This window comes from Humulus lupulus (assembly GCF_963169125.1).
Source record: "Humulus lupulus chromosome 8 unlocalized genomic scaffold, drHumLupu1.1 SUPER_8_unloc_44, whole genome shotgun sequence".
Taxonomy (NCBI): domain Eukaryota; kingdom Viridiplantae; phylum Streptophyta; class Magnoliopsida; order Rosales; family Cannabaceae; genus Humulus; species Humulus lupulus.
In genome coordinates, this window is record NW_026908597.1 from 20,558 (window position 1) to 41,742 (window position 21,185).

General features: G+C 32.5%; 5 protein-coding genes across 5 annotated transcripts; 1 reads left to right on the top strand and 4 right to left on the bottom strand.

Annotated features, from left to right (window-relative positions):
* Window positions 1-2,168: 2,168 nt before the first annotated feature.
* LOC133809261 (receptor-like protein 7) lies at window positions 2,169-3,629 on the bottom strand. Its single transcript, XM_062245926.1, has one exon. It carries the CDS (start codon window positions 3,627-3,629, stop codon window positions 2,169-2,171), a length of 1,461 nt encoding a protein of 486 aa, XP_062101910.1.
* A 400-nt stretch (window positions 3,630-4,029) lies between these two features.
* LOC133809262 (receptor-like protein 7) lies at window positions 4,030-5,181 on the bottom strand. The gene has a single exon (XM_062245927.1). The coding sequence runs from the start codon at window positions 5,179-5,181 to the stop codon at window positions 4,030-4,032; it is 1,152 nt and encodes a 383-aa protein (XP_062101911.1).
* Window positions 5,182-11,358: 6,177 nt separating this feature from the next.
* Window positions 11,359-12,943, top strand: LOC133809269 (uncharacterized). Its single transcript, XM_062245934.1, has 4 exons — window positions 11,359-11,661; window positions 11,746-11,987; window positions 12,067-12,440; window positions 12,706-12,943. The coding sequence occupies exons 1-3, from the start codon at window positions 11,568-11,570 to the stop codon at window positions 12,298-12,300; spliced, it is 570 nt and encodes a 189-aa protein (XP_062101918.1). The 5' UTR covers window positions 11,359-11,567; the 3' UTR covers window positions 12,301-12,440; window positions 12,706-12,943.
* A 2,237-nt stretch (window positions 12,944-15,180) lies between these two features.
* Window positions 15,181-16,404, bottom strand: LOC133809263 (receptor-like protein 33). The gene has a single exon (XM_062245930.1). It carries the CDS (start codon window positions 16,402-16,404, stop codon window positions 15,181-15,183), a length of 1,224 nt encoding a protein of 407 aa, XP_062101914.1.
* Window positions 16,405-16,548: 144 nt separating this feature from the next.
* On the bottom strand, window positions 16,549-17,866 carry LOC133809264 (receptor-like protein 7). The gene has a single exon (XM_062245931.1). It carries the CDS (start codon window positions 17,863-17,865, stop codon window positions 16,549-16,551), a length of 1,317 nt encoding a protein of 438 aa, XP_062101915.1. The 5' UTR covers window position 17,866.
* Between the last annotated feature and the right edge of the window lie 3,319 nt (window positions 17,867-21,185).

The following is a 21,185-nucleotide window of genomic DNA, read 5'->3' on the forward strand; positions in this document are numbered from 1 at the left end:
CGCAACACAATCCACCTGGCCCAAGGAATTGTCTGGCCCTATGCGCACCTGCTTTTCCACGATGCCTGCGTGCGATGGAATCCCATCCTTCACCACAATGTGCCTCTGTATCTCAATCAAACTATCAGACTCTTGGACATTGTGATTGTCGTGATCCACATGAGTAAAGTGATCTTGGCCCATATGAATATTAAAATCCTGGCCCACTACGTTTTGTAACTCATGGCCCTCTATGTTTTGTATCTCATGGCCCAAAATAACCCCATCCGTGGGACCCACTCCTAAACCCTCTTGGACTCTCCTTCTTTTCGGGTCCACAAAACAGAAACCATCAGTTTGACTTGTATCATCAATAACCATGCTATCTGATATATTTACTACAGGATCCTTGGATATAACTCCCTGATTTCTCTCCACGTTCTTAATAGCCCCCACGATCTCCTCACTTAATTGAGCAGTTTGTCCCGTTTTCTCCACAAAATCCGCGCCATTAAAGACCCCCGTAGATCTCTCCGCCGACTGGTTGCTCCGCCCGACGACATGTGCTGGCCGCCTCTCCACCGTGTCCCGTAGCCACCTTGCTCCTATCTGCCTGTTTGAGCGTCTTTCAGGAGCCTTCAGAAAGAGACCATAAGGCTTCGGTATATCTTCTATCCTTGCTTCAAAAAGTTTGCGACAAAACCGTTCGGAATGACCAATCTTACCACATATGAAACAAAATGTGGGCAATCGTTCATATTTAAACGTCACCCAGAAAAACTCCTCCTTTGATGTGAAGATTTTCATTTGTCTTTTTAATGGATTATCTGCGTGAAGACGAACCTGAACACATAAGAATTCTTTCCAAGTACCCATGTAATTCTTGGGGCATGAGGACACAAAACTACCGATGAACTAACCACAGGCTTGCAACACACGATCCGATTTGAATCCCGCCCTTAAGTCGTAGACCTGGACCCATATCTCCAAAGCTTCTATCGGAATCGTACTCGGATCATCACCCTCCTTCAGACGCTCCAATAGTAGAGGCTGTTTATTAAAAGTCCAAGGCGAACCTTCAAGAACACGGCTTATATCGACCTCATGAAAAAACTGAAACATATATCGATTTGTCTCCAACTCTCACACACACATACCCATGCCTGGACGCCACAGAGACGCCATTACATTACGCACAGATTCAAAGTCTGAAACTCTATCAGAAAGCAAACGTCCCACCAGGCACCAACGCATATCAACCTCATCTTCCTCTGTTATGTTTCTTTCAAACGCCACCCCTCGATCATCTTCATCACCGATATGCAGGTTTTTCCAGTCATCCGCTAATGTCTCCACCGCCTCCCTGCTTGAAGACGCCATTTGCTAACGCACCCAGACTCAAAATATTGGTACACCACCGACAACCACAACAGACCACTACGAGCATGTCAAAGGACAAGACTTCCGCATGAAGTATTCACTTGAAAAGCAATACTTCAAAAAAGCTGATTTGTGGTAAGATAGTCACAAAGAAACTTTCAAAATGGAAGTTGGCTCAACAAAATCAAGATTGTCTTTGTTTTGTTTTGCTTGACTTACTTTGTCTTCGTTTTGTTTTTCTTGGAGAATTTTCTTTGATCGAAACAGTTGACATGACATGTTTTCTTAGTCTTACATTATGGAGTGAAAATAGTGTAACAGATGATAGTCGTGAAGCCATCCGTTTTGGACATTTTCTTCGGAATTAAAATAGTCGTAATCGCAAATTAATAGGAAATTCTGGAAATATAGCGATATGTAATGTTTAGAGTTTTTCTGTGACCACTCCCATATGCATCATAATGTATTGATAAGAAAATATGATCATATTGAAAAGTCTTATATATTGAGTTTCTTAATTTCATATATTGTGTCTAATGAGTCTAATAAAAGAAAAATTATAACATTTGTTAATAGCTAGATTGAAACACATATAGTACAAGAAAATCTATTTGTGATAGTGTGTAGTATTCAACATAAAAGGTACATATATATTATTACATTGAACAAAAACTTTGATACAAACAAACAAGAAATGCAACATGATTATTCGAAACCATTATCCAGAAACAACTACTACAAAATTTGAGTATTAATGGAGTTGAGAATCAACCCTCAATGCAATCACATCCTTGAGTTCCTTTCTTGGTTCAGCTCCTTATCCCAAAGGTCATCACTGACCAATAAGGTTTTCTTGCAATCACAATTTTCCCAACAAACGATCCAATTAAGAATCCACATCCATATTCTATCGCAACAACTTTCCAGCCAAATTGAAAAATACAGCTCGACTCTTCTTCTGATGATGGAAATGAGTGTTCTGGTGGACTGGAGTATCCACAAGAGTTTTGTAGTGGCATACCACATAATCCCACATTTCCCTCGTAGGAACTGGCCTCAAAGGTACTGAGATGATCTCGTGGTATAGATCCTGAGAGTTGGTTGTGTGAAACATTGAAGTATTGAAGGAAAGAAAGTTGGTCTAACTCAATAGGGATCTTCCCTGAAAGATCATTTTGAGAAATGTCTAAGGATTCAAGAGCTCTTAGATTACTCAGTGATGATGGAATTCCACCTTTGAGATGGTTGTTGGATAGGTCAAGAGAATAGAGCCCCTTCAAGTTTCCAATGGCTTCAGGAATTTCTCCAACAAATTTATTGTTGGAGAGATTTATAACTGCAATAATATTTTGGATATGATGATAGTATCTATGCCTGCCTTTGACTGCTATTGTAATTTCGAAAAAGTAACCTATACGAAAAATATGACCGCTACTATTTTCTTTGAGTTCAAAAGGTATTGCCATCATATATTCAAAGTCTTCAGCGCTTGTACTTGCCATGGCCTTCCAACTCTGTATGTATTCAATTGGCACTCTTCCATTGAAGGAGTTGAATGATATATCAATTATACGTAACTTTGCAAATTGACGATGGTTTGTTTTGGGCTCCCTTATAACTCCATGGAATTCATTAGCTTGCAATATAAGAATTCTCAGCTCTCGAAGACTCCCCAACCAATAAGGGAAAACATCGTTGAGATTATTTCTTTCAACGTTGAGGTAACCAAGCATCTGACAATTCGTAAGTGATTTTGATAGTTTCCCTTCAAATAGATTATAACCAAAATCAATAATTGACAGTTGGTTTCCATTTGTAAATTGGGGAATGTCGCCTGAAAAAGAGTTGTTCCTAAGACTTAGTATTGACAATGACTTACTAAAGTTACCGAAACATTGGGGAAGTTTACCACCTAACCTGTTATGGGACAAGTCAAGGAGTTTTAGAAAACTACGACTACATATTGTAGGTGAAAGTTCTCCTATCAAGGAGTTATTAGAAAGGGTTATGGTCTGCAAGCTTTCCATGTTCCGCATCCAATCTGGTATTCGACTAGCAATATGGTTATCTCCAAGATCCAAAGACTCAATTTGTTTTTTATGTCTAAGAAATTCAGGAAAATTTCTTAAATCGCATTTGGACAATTCTAGACGTGTGAATTGTGGAAATGTTTCATTTATCTCATGAGGACTAACAAGTAGTGAAAAATTATTTCGGGATAGAAAAAGGCCAGTGAGGTTTATTAGGCCATTAAACATGTCAAAATTCATAGTTCCGCTTTATTAGACTATGGTGTCCCACATAGAATATGTGTAAGAATATTGAACTATTAATAAGAACATGTGTAACTCCACTAATCACCAATTGGTTTTTAGATGGAGCCTCATGATTCTTGTCATGGTATCAAGAGCCAATTCCCTAGCGGGCATTCGATCCACACAGATCTAAAAGAGTGAGCTAAGCCGCACAAGATCCGCATAGTGCGAAAAGATACTTGAGATCCAAAAAAATAAACGAGCTGACAAAATGGGCCACTTGTGATCAGGTGATTCAAGATTGGTGAGCGAAAAATCGCCACCATCTTGAGGGGGGATATTAGACTATGGTGTCCCACATGGAATATGTGTAAGAATATTGAACTATTAATAAGAACATGTGTAACTCCACTAATCACCAATTGGTTTTTAGATGGAGTCTCATGATTCTTGTCACGCTTAAATTATTATCATCCAACGTAAGGGTTTCTAAATTTATGAGTTTTGAGAATGACAAAGGAATTGGACCACTAAATTGATTGTAGGACAGGTCGAGAGAAGTGAACTGAGTTAGGTTTCCAATGGAAGGAGGGATTTGTCCCACAAAGTAATTATTAGAAAGGTCGAGAGAAGTGAGTTGTTTCAGCTTACCTATGGAGGCTGGAATCACTCCTGAAAAGTTGCAACTTGTACCATCCAACTCAGTCAAAGAAGCAAGTTTTTCAATCGATGACGGTAGATCCCCAGAGAAGCCAGTGACTCCAAATAGAAATGACTTGAGAGAACTCTTTTGGTCAAGCACCACAGGAAATCTTCCAGTGAGATTTTTGTTGAACTTCACATTTAGACTTTGTAAATTTGGAAGTTGAAAAATATTGATTGGGAATTCACCCGTCAATTTGCAATCCTCCAGGAGCAGTGATATCAAGGAAGACGAATTTTCCAATGATTTAGGCACTGCCGATGATATGTCAACACCACTGAGATGAAGTTTCTCAAGGCTTGTCAAGTTTGAAACAAGGGTCTCCAATAGATTTTCTCCAGAAACTTGACCACTGTTATACGACAAATCAAGATTGGATAATTTGGATAGTTCTGAAACTTCTGATGGAATTTGACCGGAGAAGGCAGAGAATGATAGGTTGAGATTAGTGAGCATAGAAAGTCGCTTGATAGCACTGGGTATTTGAGAATACTTGAAATCGTTGTCTGCAAGATCAAGTCTCTGAAGATGAGTCAGATTGAAGAGGCTACTAGTTGAGTCAATAGAGCCGTAGAGGTAGCTGCTGCTGAGATCAAGGCCGATGACATGGCCTGTGATCTCATCACACTCAACCCCATGCCACATGCAACAATTTCTTGTGTCTTCTTTGTTTGTCCAGAAGGCAACCTTCGAATAAGAAAGAGAAGAAAAATAAGAAGCAGACATGTTGATAATAAAACTCTCCTTGAACTGCAACAACGAAGACCTTTCATCATCGTGGCAAACTGGCTGCGAGAAAGAGAAACATAATAAGGTCAGAAAGAGAAAACCAGTGAAACTGAAGCGAAGTGTTAATGATCCCATCATCATATGACTAATATAATATATGTAGTGGTTTTATATGTTTCACACATTGAGATAAGCCAAGTATTGAGACTTGTGCTCTGCTATTTATAGGAAAAAAGCATTTAGTCCTCTCGTCATAGGCAACTGCATGATAAAAGACAATTCATCAATTCTTTGACATGGAGGTTATCCTAATGAATTTCTAAACTTGACATTAAAATTGATTTTTTATCATTTCGTTTCCAGATCATTAATACTCTATTGTGACAACTTATCGAGTTGTGATCACAGAATCATTTTCTGTACAAATAATTTATTCTCCATTAAATTCCGCAAATATATTAAGTAGATCTAATTAAATACTTGGTAATTATTAAAAATAGAATTTCACAACAGAATAAATGTTTTAGACTTTTCAATATGAATCTTTTTCTTCATATATATAAACGTCATGCTCAAAAACTTACTGACCACACACACACCCCTCTAATCTTCGAGGTGGCATCTGTTGACATGAATGGTCTAGCCGTATTCGTTGGTACAAGACTTAATTATAGGATTGCCACAATATATTCTATATGAAAATAAGAAACTCAATATATAAGACTTTTCAATATATCTTCTTATCAATACATTATGATGCATATGGGAGTGGTTACATATCGCTATATTTCCAGAATTTCCTATTAATGGCTTCACGACTATCATCTGTTACACTATTTTCACTCCCTATTGTACGACTAAGAAAACATGTCATGTCAACTGTTTCGATCAAAGAAAATTCTCTGAGAAAAACAAAACGAAGACAAAGTAAGTCAAACAAAACAAAACAAAGACAATCTTGATTTTGTTGAGCCAACTTCCTTTTCGAAAGTTTCTTTGTGACTTTCTTATTAAACCACAAATCTTTCCGTTCGATTTTTTTTTACTGTGCAACAATGCTAAGTATGAATTTTTGTTTTAATGAAAGTCTATATTAATTACTGTTTTAGTATGTTTGATTATATTTTGATGGTGTCTAAATTTTGAATATTTCAATTGACTTGTTATAGCAGTTATAGCTTATATATGCATGCATGCATCCTATAACTATAGAGATTAATAGTTAAAACTATATTTTATAACTCTACATTTTGTTATTTTCATTTATGTTATAGTATGTTATATATATATATATATTGGTAACTATTAATGTATTGCAACCCAATTTTTTTTTTTGTCACGTGGATAGTTATAATCGTAATTTTATTATACATGTATATGATAGTATATATTATAGTTATTTAGGATATTTTATGAACATAGATGATTCTGAATAATTTATGATGCCAAAAAATAATATTTAATAAATAGTCAAAAATAGATATATGCACAATAAATTATTTAAATTTTATTTTCGATACTGAATATTATTTGGAATATTTTTAAAATATTTACAACACAATACCATATAAAAAAATTTAATTAAAGTTATTGAATTATTGAAAACAAAAAAAAATGGATAAATAAATATTGCCAAAAAAGTAATGCTATGTATTGGCGTATTTGACTTTTTTTTTTAAATAAAAACAAAAAAATAATATATATAATTATTATAAAAACAAAATCTTGATATATTATCCCTAAGGGTCTGATTGGTTCGCGATTGGAAAACTGTATTTTTGAAAAGTGAGATTCTGAAATGAAAATCTGAATTTAGTGACTAAAAACATGTTTCTGAAAATGTGATTAGTTCAATATCTGTAAACTGTTTTTGAGTTTTAAAAAATTGAATATGTGATTGGTATTAAATTTAAAAATATAACAGAAACTGAATACGTGATTGGTTCAGCTGAATCTGAATATTATTTTAATTTTATATACACAAGTTGTATAATATTAAATTTTTATTTATCAATAGATTTAATAATAGTACATTGATTAAATTCATAACAATACTGCATTGTTATTAAATTTTTTTTTTCTAAATTAAAGTTATCTTTATACAAATATATATGAGTTTCTACCACTTTCCTATAATTTTTTTTCCAACTAACTAAACCCCATAATAGTAACAAAGGCAAATATATATACACATATATATATATATATGTATATATATATATGAACATGGCGAGCTACTGTTGTCAAAAGAGAAATTGTTTTTCTCAAATAATGGAGGGAGAAGAGCAAAATGGAATAGTAGAAATAATTTACTTTTAGAATTTTTGAGAATAACTTTCACAAAATAAAGAAAACGTCATTTTATTGTTTTCAATCTTACAACATAAAATCTGAATATAGATTTGGATTTTGTTTTCAAAAACTAGTTACCAATCACCTATTATCATGGACACACAATTTTATAGTTTTTGAAATCATAAAATAGGATTCAAATTCTTAACCAATCAGCCCCTAAACTTTTTTGTTTTTTAAGAAATGCCTAATCTCTCTTTTGCCCCTCATATAACGTAACCAAAATTAACCTGATTTTTCATTTGCAGTGTACATCCTATAGATTAATATATGATTTTCTTTAAGCATTTTGTCGTTCCGATTTTCTTGCTGCAGAGTATTTAGATTATTTTGTTAGTTTTATTTATAGAATTTTTCAATTATATTTATTAAATTTGTATTATTGTCATATAAATTTCAAATAAACAATATTATATATAAAAAAAATATTATGTTTAAATAAAAAATTAAACCAAAATATTGTTTATAATTTTTTTTAAAGTATATATAGTATGATAACTTTTCAATAAAAATTAAGATTATGCATTATATATTATATATTATTAGTATAATGATATTTTATAACATTTAAATTTATATTAAAATATAGAGTTTATACATTTTTAGACCTTGTATTTTTTCTGATTATCTGTTTGGACCTTCTGTTTTAAAAAATTTATTTTTGGACCCTATATTTTGTAAAATTGTTTAAATATACAATACATGTGTCCCAAATGAAAAAATTTCAAATGCAAAATACCATAATAAAAGTTTATGCTTAGAAATAATATGTCTAATGAGTCTAATAAAAGGAAAATTGTAACATTTGTCCAATATTATCTCCTTATTAATTGCAAGCATCCAATTCTCGTGTCGCTATCTTCATCACCTAAATAACATAGAGAAAAAAATGCAATAAGAAAATAAAACTCGTGTTATATTATCATAAGCAATACGCATATCAGTTGGTTGTTATTTTTCTAAAAACATATCGGCAACATAACATTTATTTCTCAATAAATCTTTAATTTTGAAACCTGCAAATTTTCACATAACAATTCTAGAAACAATATGATACAACTCACTATTACAGGTAAGATCAATCTTTACCTCATTATAACTTTATCGGCGAGCCAAGCAGTAATACTTTCAACACTATCTTCAATACTAGTTATCCCTAAAAAAATGCAATAAGAAAACAAAACTCACATGTTATCTTCTTAACCAATAAGCATAAGGAAAATGAGTATAAGATGGATTTCATAAATGCGTCTCTTTAAAAGAATAATAATCCAAGAGGAACTTATTTTTCCTTCAAGGTGACTTTCGCATATATGGTGATTCAAGAAGACCACTGCCGTGTTTGGCATTATCCAAAAATCTTCTTTATCTATTACATATAATCAAACAAAATTCAGAAGTTACTTAATGAGAAAAGTAATATTCCACTTAATTTTTTTATTTTATTTGTGCTATAATGGCATTTCATATTTTGACCACCTAGTTATATATAACTTCAGCATACATGCACTTTTACATAATTTCATCATAAAAGAATAGAGTTAGCATTACCATTAAAGTTTGGAAAAAAACTCTATAGAATGTATGCAATGTAGGGAATACAATTTTAATAACAAAAGTCTAACAAGGTAAACTATACAAACGATTTACTAATATTTATCAAAACATGAAAGACACATATAATGTAATCTAGTTTCTAAGTCATAGATAGCTTAATTAAACATAAGCGAATGTGTTTATACTGACAATGTAATATCTGGAACTAGCTATATATGTCTGATTTGCTTGATAAAATCTTAGCCCTATTAGTTGTCAACTAACAAAATCAAAATCCTCTATAGAAATATTGGATTGACAGTACTACACTACAAAAAAAACGTCCTATACTGAGAACATCGTACCGAGTACAAGTTCTCGGAATAGATCTTTTCCACACCCGCCTCCTTTACGCGGTTTTTTTTTCTAGTTTGTGTACCGATGACCCTATACCGAGAACATATTCTCGGTATAGGATCTTTACCGAGGTCTTTACCGAGAACGTGTAGTCGGTATAGTTAATTCAGACTCCCGCCTTTTTTACGCGGTTATTTCATTTTAGTTTGTGTACCGAGGACCCTATACCGAGAACATGTTCTCGGTATAGGGTCTTTATAATCTTCATCTTCCCCAAACAGAGAGCTCATTTCTCTGAAACGGAAAAACACCAAACCCCGTTTTCTCCGCCCCCCATTTTTGTTTTCCTGGATTTCGGCCCCCACAAACTTTGTTTTTGGTCAAAGTTTTCCTTCCAAAGGCGATTTAAGTGGCTATAAGGCTTATTGAGGTAATTATTTACAAATATTTCAGTTTTTTTTTTTGTATAAATTGTTAAATTTTTTTTCAGTTTTGATTTTTTATAATGAGTTTTTCGTGGTATTTTTTTTTTTTCAGGTTTTGCATTTTATACCAGCGGTTTTAGAGGTATTTCACATTTTCTTTGTAATTTTTTGGTTTTATTTATATTTTTTGCATAAATATATTTAGGGTTTTATTTATAATTTGTTTAATATTGTTAATATATTGTTATTTGTTATATTATATATATAATTTCTGATTATGTAATTAAAATAGGTAAAAATAATAATTTGTGATGAAAATTAGTTAAAAATTTAGTGATATCCAATTTAGAGGAAATAATATATTGTGTAGTATTTTTGTAAAATACATATATAGTTTTAAGATTTAGTTAGTTTAATCCTATGATAAATAATTAATTTATTAGTATGAAAATTTATTAATTTAATAATCTATTTTTTAGGTATATAATTTGACTTTTAGTTATAAATATATGTTTATATGAAAATTTAATATTTGATTGTTTGTTTTTTAGATTGAGTTAAATAATTTTAGTTTTAGATTATTAGATTTGGTTAATAAATTTTGATTATTAGAGTGAGTTTTGTTTATTTAATTTGAATTTTGTTGTTGTTGTTAATTTTTTTATTCTTAGTGTTGATGAATATTGATGCTTTGTTTTTGTTGTTAATTTTTAGTAGAATTATGATATTTTAAATAGAAAATTGAATAATTAATAAAATTTAGAGTAATAATTATAAATTATATAGTCATTTACAATGTATTTGTATTGCTTTGTGTATGTTCTGCGACTGAATATTTTTTTATGTATTATTTGCAGGTTTTTAAATTTTGGGATATATGAAAATACAGCCGTTATGCTGCCCAATTTTTTTTAGAATTAAAAATACTCAATAAAATTTATAATTTAAGAAATAGTGAATTGATAAGTTGTATAATATATTTTTAATCATGATTAAATCAAATTAACAATAACATTATGCAACCAAATTTTAATAAAAATAAACATTAATTCTGAAATTTTATTTAAATAAGTAATAAATCTTAAAGTAATTCTAACGATTTATTCATTTTATATATATATATATATTTATGAAATTGTATAATGATATTTTGTAATTTTTGTTTGAAGGTTGGGTATTCGGTTTTTGTTGGACTAAAGAGATTGCTAGCAAGATATTGAAGGCATTGGTAAGTTTTTTTTAATTTTTTTAATTTTTTTTTCAATTTTTGAATAATTTATGTTTTTTTATATAAATAATATAATATTAATTTTAATAAAAATATGAAATTATTATATTAGATAGAATGTATTTATTTTTAGGTTTTCAAAATATGTATTAGTAAAAATGATATTAGGATTTGGAAAATTGTTATATGATTGATTAGTATTTTTTAAAAATAAATTCTATGTTGTTTTGGTGAATTTTATGTGTATTAAACATATTAGTAAACATATTTAATATTTTTTTAGAATTGTAAAATTTAGAGATATTGTGAATATTAGTAGAAGTACTCAATAAAATTTCTAATTTAATAAATAGTGCAATTGAGGAAGAGAGGGAGGAGGAAATGGAAGAAGAAGAGGAGGAGGAGGAAGAGGAAGTGGAGGAGGAGGAGGAGGAGGTTGAATATGAAGATGATGAAGAGGAAGATGAACACATAGAAACCGATGATGATAGTGAAGATTATTATAGTGATAATTAAGTGGTAATTTTATAATATGTTGAAGTAATTATTTTTAACAATAAATAATTTTATATTGTCATTTTTAACTGATAAATGTAATTTTAATATCGATTAATTTGACAGATATGACTGATGTTATTGCTCAATCTCACGGGGGTGATGGTGGAGGATGCGATCCTCCACGTGGACCGGCAGATATCCCAGCTGATTGTGAACGAGGTAATATTTTACACATTGATATACTCCTTAAAATTTAACAATTAATCCATATTAATTTTAAAATATTGAATTTGCATACAATAGCGCCTCCAAGTAAACGTGGACGCCATAAGGGATTGAACACGCGGGAAAAGAGGGAACAGTTGGGGCGTCCTCTCCCTCTCGAGTGGGATGTGCGGGGGAGAACATATAAAGAGATCGGAGAGTACAGCTCAAATTTCTCAAGAGAGCTCGGATTACTTGTTCGACAGTACACAGATCCGGACTGTCCTCAATGGTCAAAAGTACCAAATGCCTCGAAAGAAAGAATACTTGCACATTTGGAAGTAAGTAGTTTATGTATTTTTATGTTAATTCTCATTTTATGTTATATATGATATTTACTAATAAATGTTTGTAAATTAGGATGATTTGTTTGATATTGGGCGTACTAGATATGGAGAAGGGCATATGCCTGGGATCTTGAGAGGCATTGATACTTCGTGTGCTAAAAAGTATTCTGACTGGAAGTACGATATTAAAGAGCACTTAACGATTAATGGGCCACAAAATCATTATGGTTGTTGCACGGATACGCAGTGGCAAAAAGCAATTGATTTTTTCCGTCGCCCAGAAATTACAGTATTAATTTCTTGCTAAACTTAACTATCTTAATTAAATATATTACTAACGATAACTTTTTGCAGAAACGTTCTGTGGTCAACAAGGAAAATAGAAAGAAACTGAAAGAGCTTAGCTATGGAGGTTCTCAGTCAATCCCAGCCTTACGCTATAAAAAGGTTAGTTAATTAATTATTTTTTAGTTTATTTTTCTTATTTACGTTTAATTATTAATTTTATAAAAATATATGTACGTGACAGCGCAATTTAGAGACTGGGCAACTTGAGTCCATCCCGGATAGCTGGATGGATACTCACCATAAATCAGGCACAGGGTGGGTGACAGAGACAGCAAAAAATACTTGGGTACGTTAAGTTTTTTTAAACATTTTTCAAATTTTTAATTGTTTCAAAATTTTAATTACATTATACATTGTATCACAGGAGGAATTGCGTGCATACCGCGACACACAGCAGACACAGGCAACTGATACTGAGAGTTCCACACCAGTTTCGAGTGCGCCTGAAGATGAAGACATATCTTTGGTACAAAATGTCTTCGGAAAACGACGGGGCCACCAGAAAGGATATGGACGTATCCTTAACATAAGGGACCAAACTCCATTTGATTTTCGTCCTTCACAAACTAGAGATGAAGAGTTGTTTGAGATGAGAGAGCGTCTTCGACAGTTAGAGGAGCATGTCCGGACTCATTGTATCACCCCGGGATCTCAATCTGCCCCACCACCACCACCCGATGATCCTGATGTTGGAGCACCGACTCAGTAGGACTTATGTATGAATTTTATTACAATTGACTATTACATTATCATGTTTAAGACAAGTCTTTATTTTAATTCAACGAATACACTCTTATGTTTTTATTTATATCTTTAATATAAGTGTTTTAATTTTATTCTATTTTCTTATATTTAATTCAAAATAAATAAATAAATAAGGGAATAACAAATATAAAAAAAAATTGGGGACAAGTCTATACCGAGGACATTGTCCTCGGTATATACCACCAAGATGTCGGTAAATACCAGTACGATGAGAAATTGGGGTTTGTTCTACCGAGGACATTTTCCACTTTCTACCAAGGACATTATCCTCGGTAAAACTAATACCGAGAACATTTTTAATGTCGTCGGTATAATTTTTGTTTTACCGACGCGGCTGTACCGATAACTTTATACCGACGACATTGTCTCGGTATAGGTTATACCGAGGACATTCGAGCTTATACCGAGGACATTTGTTCTCGGTATAGGCCTTGTTTTTTGTAGTGCTAGTCCAAACTCATTAATTTTGAGCCTTTTTTCATAGCTTGGTAGGTACTAGAGACATAGAAAGAGGACAACAATTGTAAAATAACTAGAGACTTGATTTGGATAAATGCATCTTTTCAGAATAATTTAATTGCAGTTTGCATTTAAGAATCCAAAACGTCTAGTCAAATAGAGCATTGAAACAAAGAATAAAAGCCATCAAACATAATCATAACTAGAGACTTGATTTAGATAATGAAAACGATCAAAGGTTCAACAAAATAAAACAAAGTAGAGTAATAAATCTAAGAGAATCCAAAAATTATGTCAGACAAAGTAGAGTAATATTATATATTACTTTATTACTTTTATTTAAAGCATCCAGTGATTCTGGGTAATTCATAGATTCATTTCTGGGTCCAGGAATCTTTAGAAAAGTTGTGAGTGAAGTTCAGATAAAAGGCAAGTCTTCAGAATCAAATTTCTATTATGTGAACATGAGAAATAAAATCATTTCTTCCCCCATAAATAAAAAGAAGATGAAAAATTACTCACCAAATTACTCACCAAGCAGTAAGAATTTACTATTATTAAATATAGTGATTCTGTCATCCATGCTAAAGCTAAACTAAAAATATGTCATATATATTTTCATACGTTATATACATAACTCTCTTCTCTCTGTAATATTAATTAGATCTAGAAAGGTATAGTAATATCAGTAAAACAAAAAATACAGACTCACCACACTTTACCTCTAAGCTGAAAACCACTTCTTAAATTAAAATTAGCAGTAATCACTCTGTATATTAACAAAGCCGTGTCAGCTACATATCCTATATTATATTTTCTTTGCTTCATCTTGTTGCTTCCTCAACTATTACTTTATCTCCAAGTCAATATATCTTTGAGATATTTTATCAAACAGTTTTCTTGCACTGTAAATAGAACAATTTTCAGAATATAACTTAAACAAAGAACTCCCAAAAAAAAAAACACCTACTTCCAATCCTATTATTTAATCTAACTTTCTCATGCTCACATTTTATCGAAATTATACTATTCAAACAAGGGAACTAAATTCAATTACATTTAAGGATATCAATCAAAATCCAATAAGGAAAATGAAATTGCTACCTCGTGCTCCCGAACAAGAATCCGACAATCATTAATAATCAATCTAACACATATGAAACAATGAAATGCAGAGCAGAGCAATTAGGCCTTTTGTGAGCAATGTATCAATGACTAAAAATTCAATCTCTATGGTGAAATTGAACTATAGATAGTTAGGGATTTAGCTACTTGCCATATTATATTAACAAAACTCTTATGCGCTAAATTCAAACATAAAATCACATCAACAGAGAATAGTGATTAATTTAAACTTTAAAGTGAAAGAACATAATATATATCAAATTCGCCGAGAAGCCTCGTAAATTATAACATTTGTCCAATACTATCTTTTTAGAAAATCTACTTGCGATATATTATTCATTGAACAAAAACTTTGATACAAACAAACAAGAAAGGTGACATGATTATTCGAAACCATTATCCAGAAACAACTACTACAAAATTTGAGTATCAATGGAGTTGAGAATCAACCCTCAATGCAATCGCATCCTTGAGTTCCTTTCTTGTTTCATCAGCTCCTTATCCCAAAGGTCATCACTAACCAATTAGGTTTTCTTGCAATCACAATTTTCCCAACAAATGATCCAATTAAGAATCCACATCCATATTCTATCGCAACAACTTTCCAGCCAAATTGAAAAATATAGCTCGACTCTTCTTCTGATGATGGAAATGAGTGTTCTGGTGGACTGGAGTACCCACAAGAGTTTTGTAGTGGCATACCACATAATCCCACATTTCCCTCGTAGGAACTGGCCTCAAAGGTACAGAGATGATATTGTGGTATAGATCCTGAGAGTTGGTTGTGTGAAACATTGAAGTATTGAAGGAAAGAAAGTTGGTCTAACTCAATAGGGATCTTCCCTGAAAGAGCATTTGGAGAAATGTCTAAGGATTCAAGAGCTCTTAGATTACTCAGTGATGATGGAATTCCACCTTTGAGATGGTTGTTGGATAGGTCAAGAGAATAGAGCCCCTTCAAGTTTCCAATGGCTTCAGGAATTTCTCCAACAAATTTATTGTTGGAGAGATTTATAACTGCAATAATATTTTGGATATGATGATAGTATCTATGCCTGCCTTTGACTGCTATTGTAATTTCGAAAAAGTAACCTATACGAAAAATATGACCGCTACTATTTTCTTTGTGTTCAAAAGGTATTGCCATCATATATTCAAAGTCTTCAGCGCTTGTACTTGCCATGGCCTTCCAACTCTGTATGTATTCAATTGGCAGTCTTCCATTGAAGGAGTTGAATGATATATCAATTATACGTAACTTTGCAAATTGACGATGGTTTGTTTTGGGATCCCTTATAACTCCATGGAATTCATTAGCTTGCAATATAAGAATTCTCAACTCTCGAAGTCTCCCCAACCAATAAGGGAAAACATCGTTGAGATTGTTTCTTTCAACATTGAGGTAACCAAGCATCTTACAATTTGTAAGTGATTTTGATAGTTTCCCTTCAAATAGATTATAACCAAAATCAATCATTTTCAGTTGGTTTCCATTTGAAAATTGGGGAATGTTGCCTGAAAAAGAGTTGTTTTTAAGCTTTAGTATTGACAATGACTTACTAAAGTTACCGAAACATTGGGGAAGCTTACCACCTAACCTGTTATGGGACAAGTCAAGGACTTTTAGAGAAGTACGACTACATATTGTAGGTGAAAGTTCTCCTATCAAGGAGTTATTAGAAAGGGTTATGGTCTGCAAGCTTTCCATGCTCATGTTCCACATCCAATCTGGTATTCGACTAGCAATATGGTTATCTCCAATATCCAAAGACTCAATTTGTTTTTGATGTCTAAGAAATTCAGGAAAATTTCTTAAATCGCATTTGGACAATTCTAGACGTGTGAATTGCGGAAATGTTTAATTTATCTCATGAGGGCTAACAAGTAGTGAAAGATTATTTTGGGATAGAATAAGGGTAGTGAGGTTTTTTAGGCCATTAAGCATGTCAAAATTCATAGTTCCGCTTAAATTATTATCATCCAACCAAAGGGTTTCTAAATTTATGAGTTTTGAGAATGACAAAGGAATTGGACCACTAAATTGATTTGAGGACAGGTCGAGAGAAGTGAGCTGAGTTAGGTTTCCAATGGAAGGAGGGATTTGTCCCACAAGGTTATTATAAGAAAGGTCGAGAGAAGTGAGCTGAGTTAGGTTTCCAATGGAACGAGGGATTTGTCCCACAAAGTAATAATTAGAAAGGTCGAGAGAAGTGAGTTGTTTCAGCTTACCTATGGAGGCTGGAATCACTCCTGAAAAGTTGCAACTTCTACCATCCAACTCAGTCAAAGAAGCAAGTTTTTCAATTGATGACAGTAGATCCTCAGAGAAGCCAGTGCCTCCAAATAGAAATGAGTTGAGAGAGCTCTTTTGGTCAAGCACCACAGGAAATCTTCCGGTGAGATCTTTGTTGAACATCACATCTAGACTTTGTAAATTTGGAAGTTGAAAAATATTGATTGGGAATTCACCTGTCAATTTGCAATTCTCCAAGAGCAGTGATATCAAGGAAGACAAATTTTCCAATGATTTAGGCACTGCCGATGATATGTCAACACCACTGAGATGAAGTTTCTCAAGGCTTGTCAAGTTTGAAACAAGGGTCTCCAAATTGTTGGGCTTTTTGAGTTCCAATATATTTTCTCCAGAAACTAGATCGATGTTATACGACAAATCAAGATTGGATAATTTGGATAGTTCTGAAACTTCTGATGGAATTTGACCGGAGAAGGCAGAGTATGATAGGTTGAGATTAGTGAGCATAGAAAGCCGCTTGATAGCACTGGGTATTTGAGAATACTTGAAGTGGTTGTCTGCAAGATCAAGACTCTGAAGATGAGTCAGATTGAAGAGGCTACTAGTTGAGTCAATAGAGCCGTAGAGGTAGCTGCTGCTGAGATCAAGGCGGATGACATGGCCTGTGATCTCATCACACTCAACCCCATGCCACATGCAACAATTTCTTGTGTCTTCTTTGTTTGTCCAGAAGGCAACCTTCGAATAAGAAAGAGAAGAAAAACTAGAAACAGACATGTTGATAATAAAACTTTCCTTGAACTGCAACAACGAAGACCTTTCATCATCATGGCAAACTGGCTGCGAGAAAGAGAACCATAACAAAGTCAGAAAGAGAAAACCAGTGAAACTGAAGCGAAGTATTAATGATCCCATCATCATATGACTAAATGATATATGTAGTGGTTTTATATGTTTCACACTTTGAGATGAGCCAAGTATTGAGACTTGTGCTCTGCTATTTATAGGGATAAAAAAGCATTTAGTCCTCTCTTGTCATTGGCAACTGCATGATAAAATACAGTTCATTAATTCTTTGACACGGATACAAATTAATGGGTTCACATGTGATATATATATTATATACACATGAGATAAAATATATTGATGCAATGATAAAAGCATGGGAAATGCATAGAGACTAGAGCTTGTTTGGCTATTTAACTAGAAAACAGTAGGTGTGTTCTACAAAAAACTATTTTCTATTCTATAATTTTTAAATTATAATGTTGGAAACAAAAAACAATCCCAAACGCTCTCTTTATTTCTACAGAACTTTGCCACATAGCAAATATAATATATTAATTTATTTGATTACTTTGAAAGTCGCCTAAATTGACCAGTCTAGCTTTCGGTGGAGCCTTACATTAAACTTATTGGAAAAAGTAGAAAAAATGCATTGCAAAGCAGAGTTTATTTAAACACTTCTGCTTTTTAAAACTTTTAGTGGCAGAGCATTTTTTAAAACACTTGAGTTCCGCATGCTATTTATGTGCCTCTTTATCGTGTCGTGTGACGAACAATACTGCTAGCACATTTCCTGCATTCACATGGCAGCGTTTTCGCTCTAATACTTTTTTTACATACCACGTCATCATGCCAAATGTTAGAGAAACATACACGTATAGTGAATTCCTGACGGATTCACATATTTTACTCAATACCTAATTTAATCACTCCTCATTGTCAGTATTAATTTGGTTTCATATATGTCAAAAGTGTATAAGGCATTGATATATTTATAAGAATTTAAGTTACTTTCACTAATAATTTTTAATATCGCTTTCAAAAGGATTTAATTAAATAATAATGTGCTAAATATTAATCAGTGTATACCAACATATTTATATTTAGTATTATATTGGTGAATAAATACCATCTTGTAATTAAAATAAATATAAATATTTTTAAACTTGTTTTCTTTAATGAGAATATACTTATTTAGTACTCTGTGTTTCATTAAAATCTAACTTTGGTATCTTCTAATACAAAAAATTCCTAACAAGTACCATGTATTTGTAAAATCAGAAATAAAAAAAGAAGTACCTTTCACCCAATTTTAGTCAAAAAAATTTCATTAATACCCGAATTACCCTCCATTTTAATTAATCAAATATTTTTTTTATTTTCAAAAGTTGTAATATTATTTTCTAAAATAAAAAAGAGAAACACATATTAAAAGTAATACTTGATATAATATATATTTAAACCAAGCATTTTCGTCTCCTACAAGGCAAGTTAGTGATGACCTCTAATAGAGAAGACAAACGGAGAAACCCACCTGGGTTTGCGAAGAAGGCCACCGGACACCAAACCCATTGCCACCACTCTGTCATAACAGTAGTCGTCTTCAAGAGGTTAGTTGGTGTTTTCATTTTTTTCCCCTTATCTGTATCATATTGGTTGTTTTCTAATACTTTTTTATGATTTCTGGGTATTTATTTTGTTAGTGGAATCATGACTTTGAATGGTGGATCCTAATAGTAATTATTTCTGATATGGGTAAAAAAAATGTTGAATATGTGTATGTGTATATGGGATATATGTATGCATATATTGTTTAAGGGGTTTAGGGAATATATATATAAATATATTTGTAAATGTTGTATATATCATATATGCATGTATATTACTTGAATGGTTTAGGGAATAAGCAAATTGAAAGAGGAATGTACTGATATAAGTTCATCATTGTTCAACTGTCAAGGCATGATAATGCTTACATAATTTTCAGTTGTTAATAGGCCAAGAGTTTTTGTTTAATATAGTTTAATGATTTGGTTCGTTTAATCCAACAAGGGATACATTTATAGTTTACTGTATTATATAATAATACTATGGAGATGGAGAAGAATAATAAACTCTTCCATCTTATTGGTGCTAATCTAAACATATATAGTAGATATATAGTATCCAAAGTATTACAAAAATTATTGTCATACACGTAATATTGCATGTTAATAAGTTCAATATGTTATGTATTTTAAAATAGAATATATATCATAATTTAACACTTTATCAAACAAAACTATTTGGGATCTTCACTGTACTCCATATCTTTTGTTTAATATAATTTAATGATTTGGTTTGTTTGGGAATTTGATATATAGCTTTCATTGTCTCAGTATATGAAAAAAGTTTTTTTTTTGTTTTTTTAAATTTGATCTTTTCTTTACATTTGGGTTTCCGAAGTGTAGCTTCAAATGTCTCTATTTATAGAGAAAGTTGATGTTTTTTATTTGATTTTTTCTTTGTGATTGTGTTTATTTGTGCTTTGAACCAGGGACATGATAGTGCATTCAGTTGCTTCTGCTTCTACAACAGTAGATCCAACACCACCACCAGAAGCACTTGAAAATGAACCAACACCACCTGAAATTCAACATCAGACCCAGTTGTACCAGAAGTTAATGAAAATGAACCAATGCCCCTTGTTGCCCCAGAATTTGATACATATGAATATCAATTGGCATAAATTGACACAATAGATGATGATTTCATGCAATATGACCTTGGAGGCATTGACACATCAGGGGTTCCACCATATGGAAATTTCACCTTAGGTGCATCATCAAGTGCTGCCCCTAGGAGGCTCAAATATGCAACTCGAAGGGCATCTAGCATGCCAAATGAGATGAGCATAGGTGAAGCGAATGAGGAATCTCTGTCAAGTCCAACAGATGACAGTGACTTGGAGTGGAGAAAGAAAGGAATAAGACTTCATCTGATGATGAGGACAGTTTTGACTTAGAGATAAATTGTGACAAATCTGACATTGAGACATGGTTTGGAGAGTACTATGACAGTGATGAGGCTGAGCACATGAATTACGAGGGATTGTCAAGGAATGAAAATTTGGTGGATCCTAATAGTAAATTTCCAAGACCAGAGAATGAGGACATATATGAGAATGGAAAAATACTACTTCGACAGTGGCAAAGATTCAAAGATCACAAGGCCTTTGGGGCAGTATTGAAAGACTTTGCCATTCAAGAAGGATTCGAGCTCCGTAAAGTGAAACATACTTCACATAGAATCACTTCAGTTTGTAGATTTGAAGGTTGCACATGGAGAATCCATGCTTCCTTATCACCAGATGGATGACAATTTATAATCAAGACCTACAATCCAGAGCACAAATGTCAATGTGTTGTCAAGAATAGGATAGCCACATCAAGGTGGATTGCCAAAAAGCTTTCTAG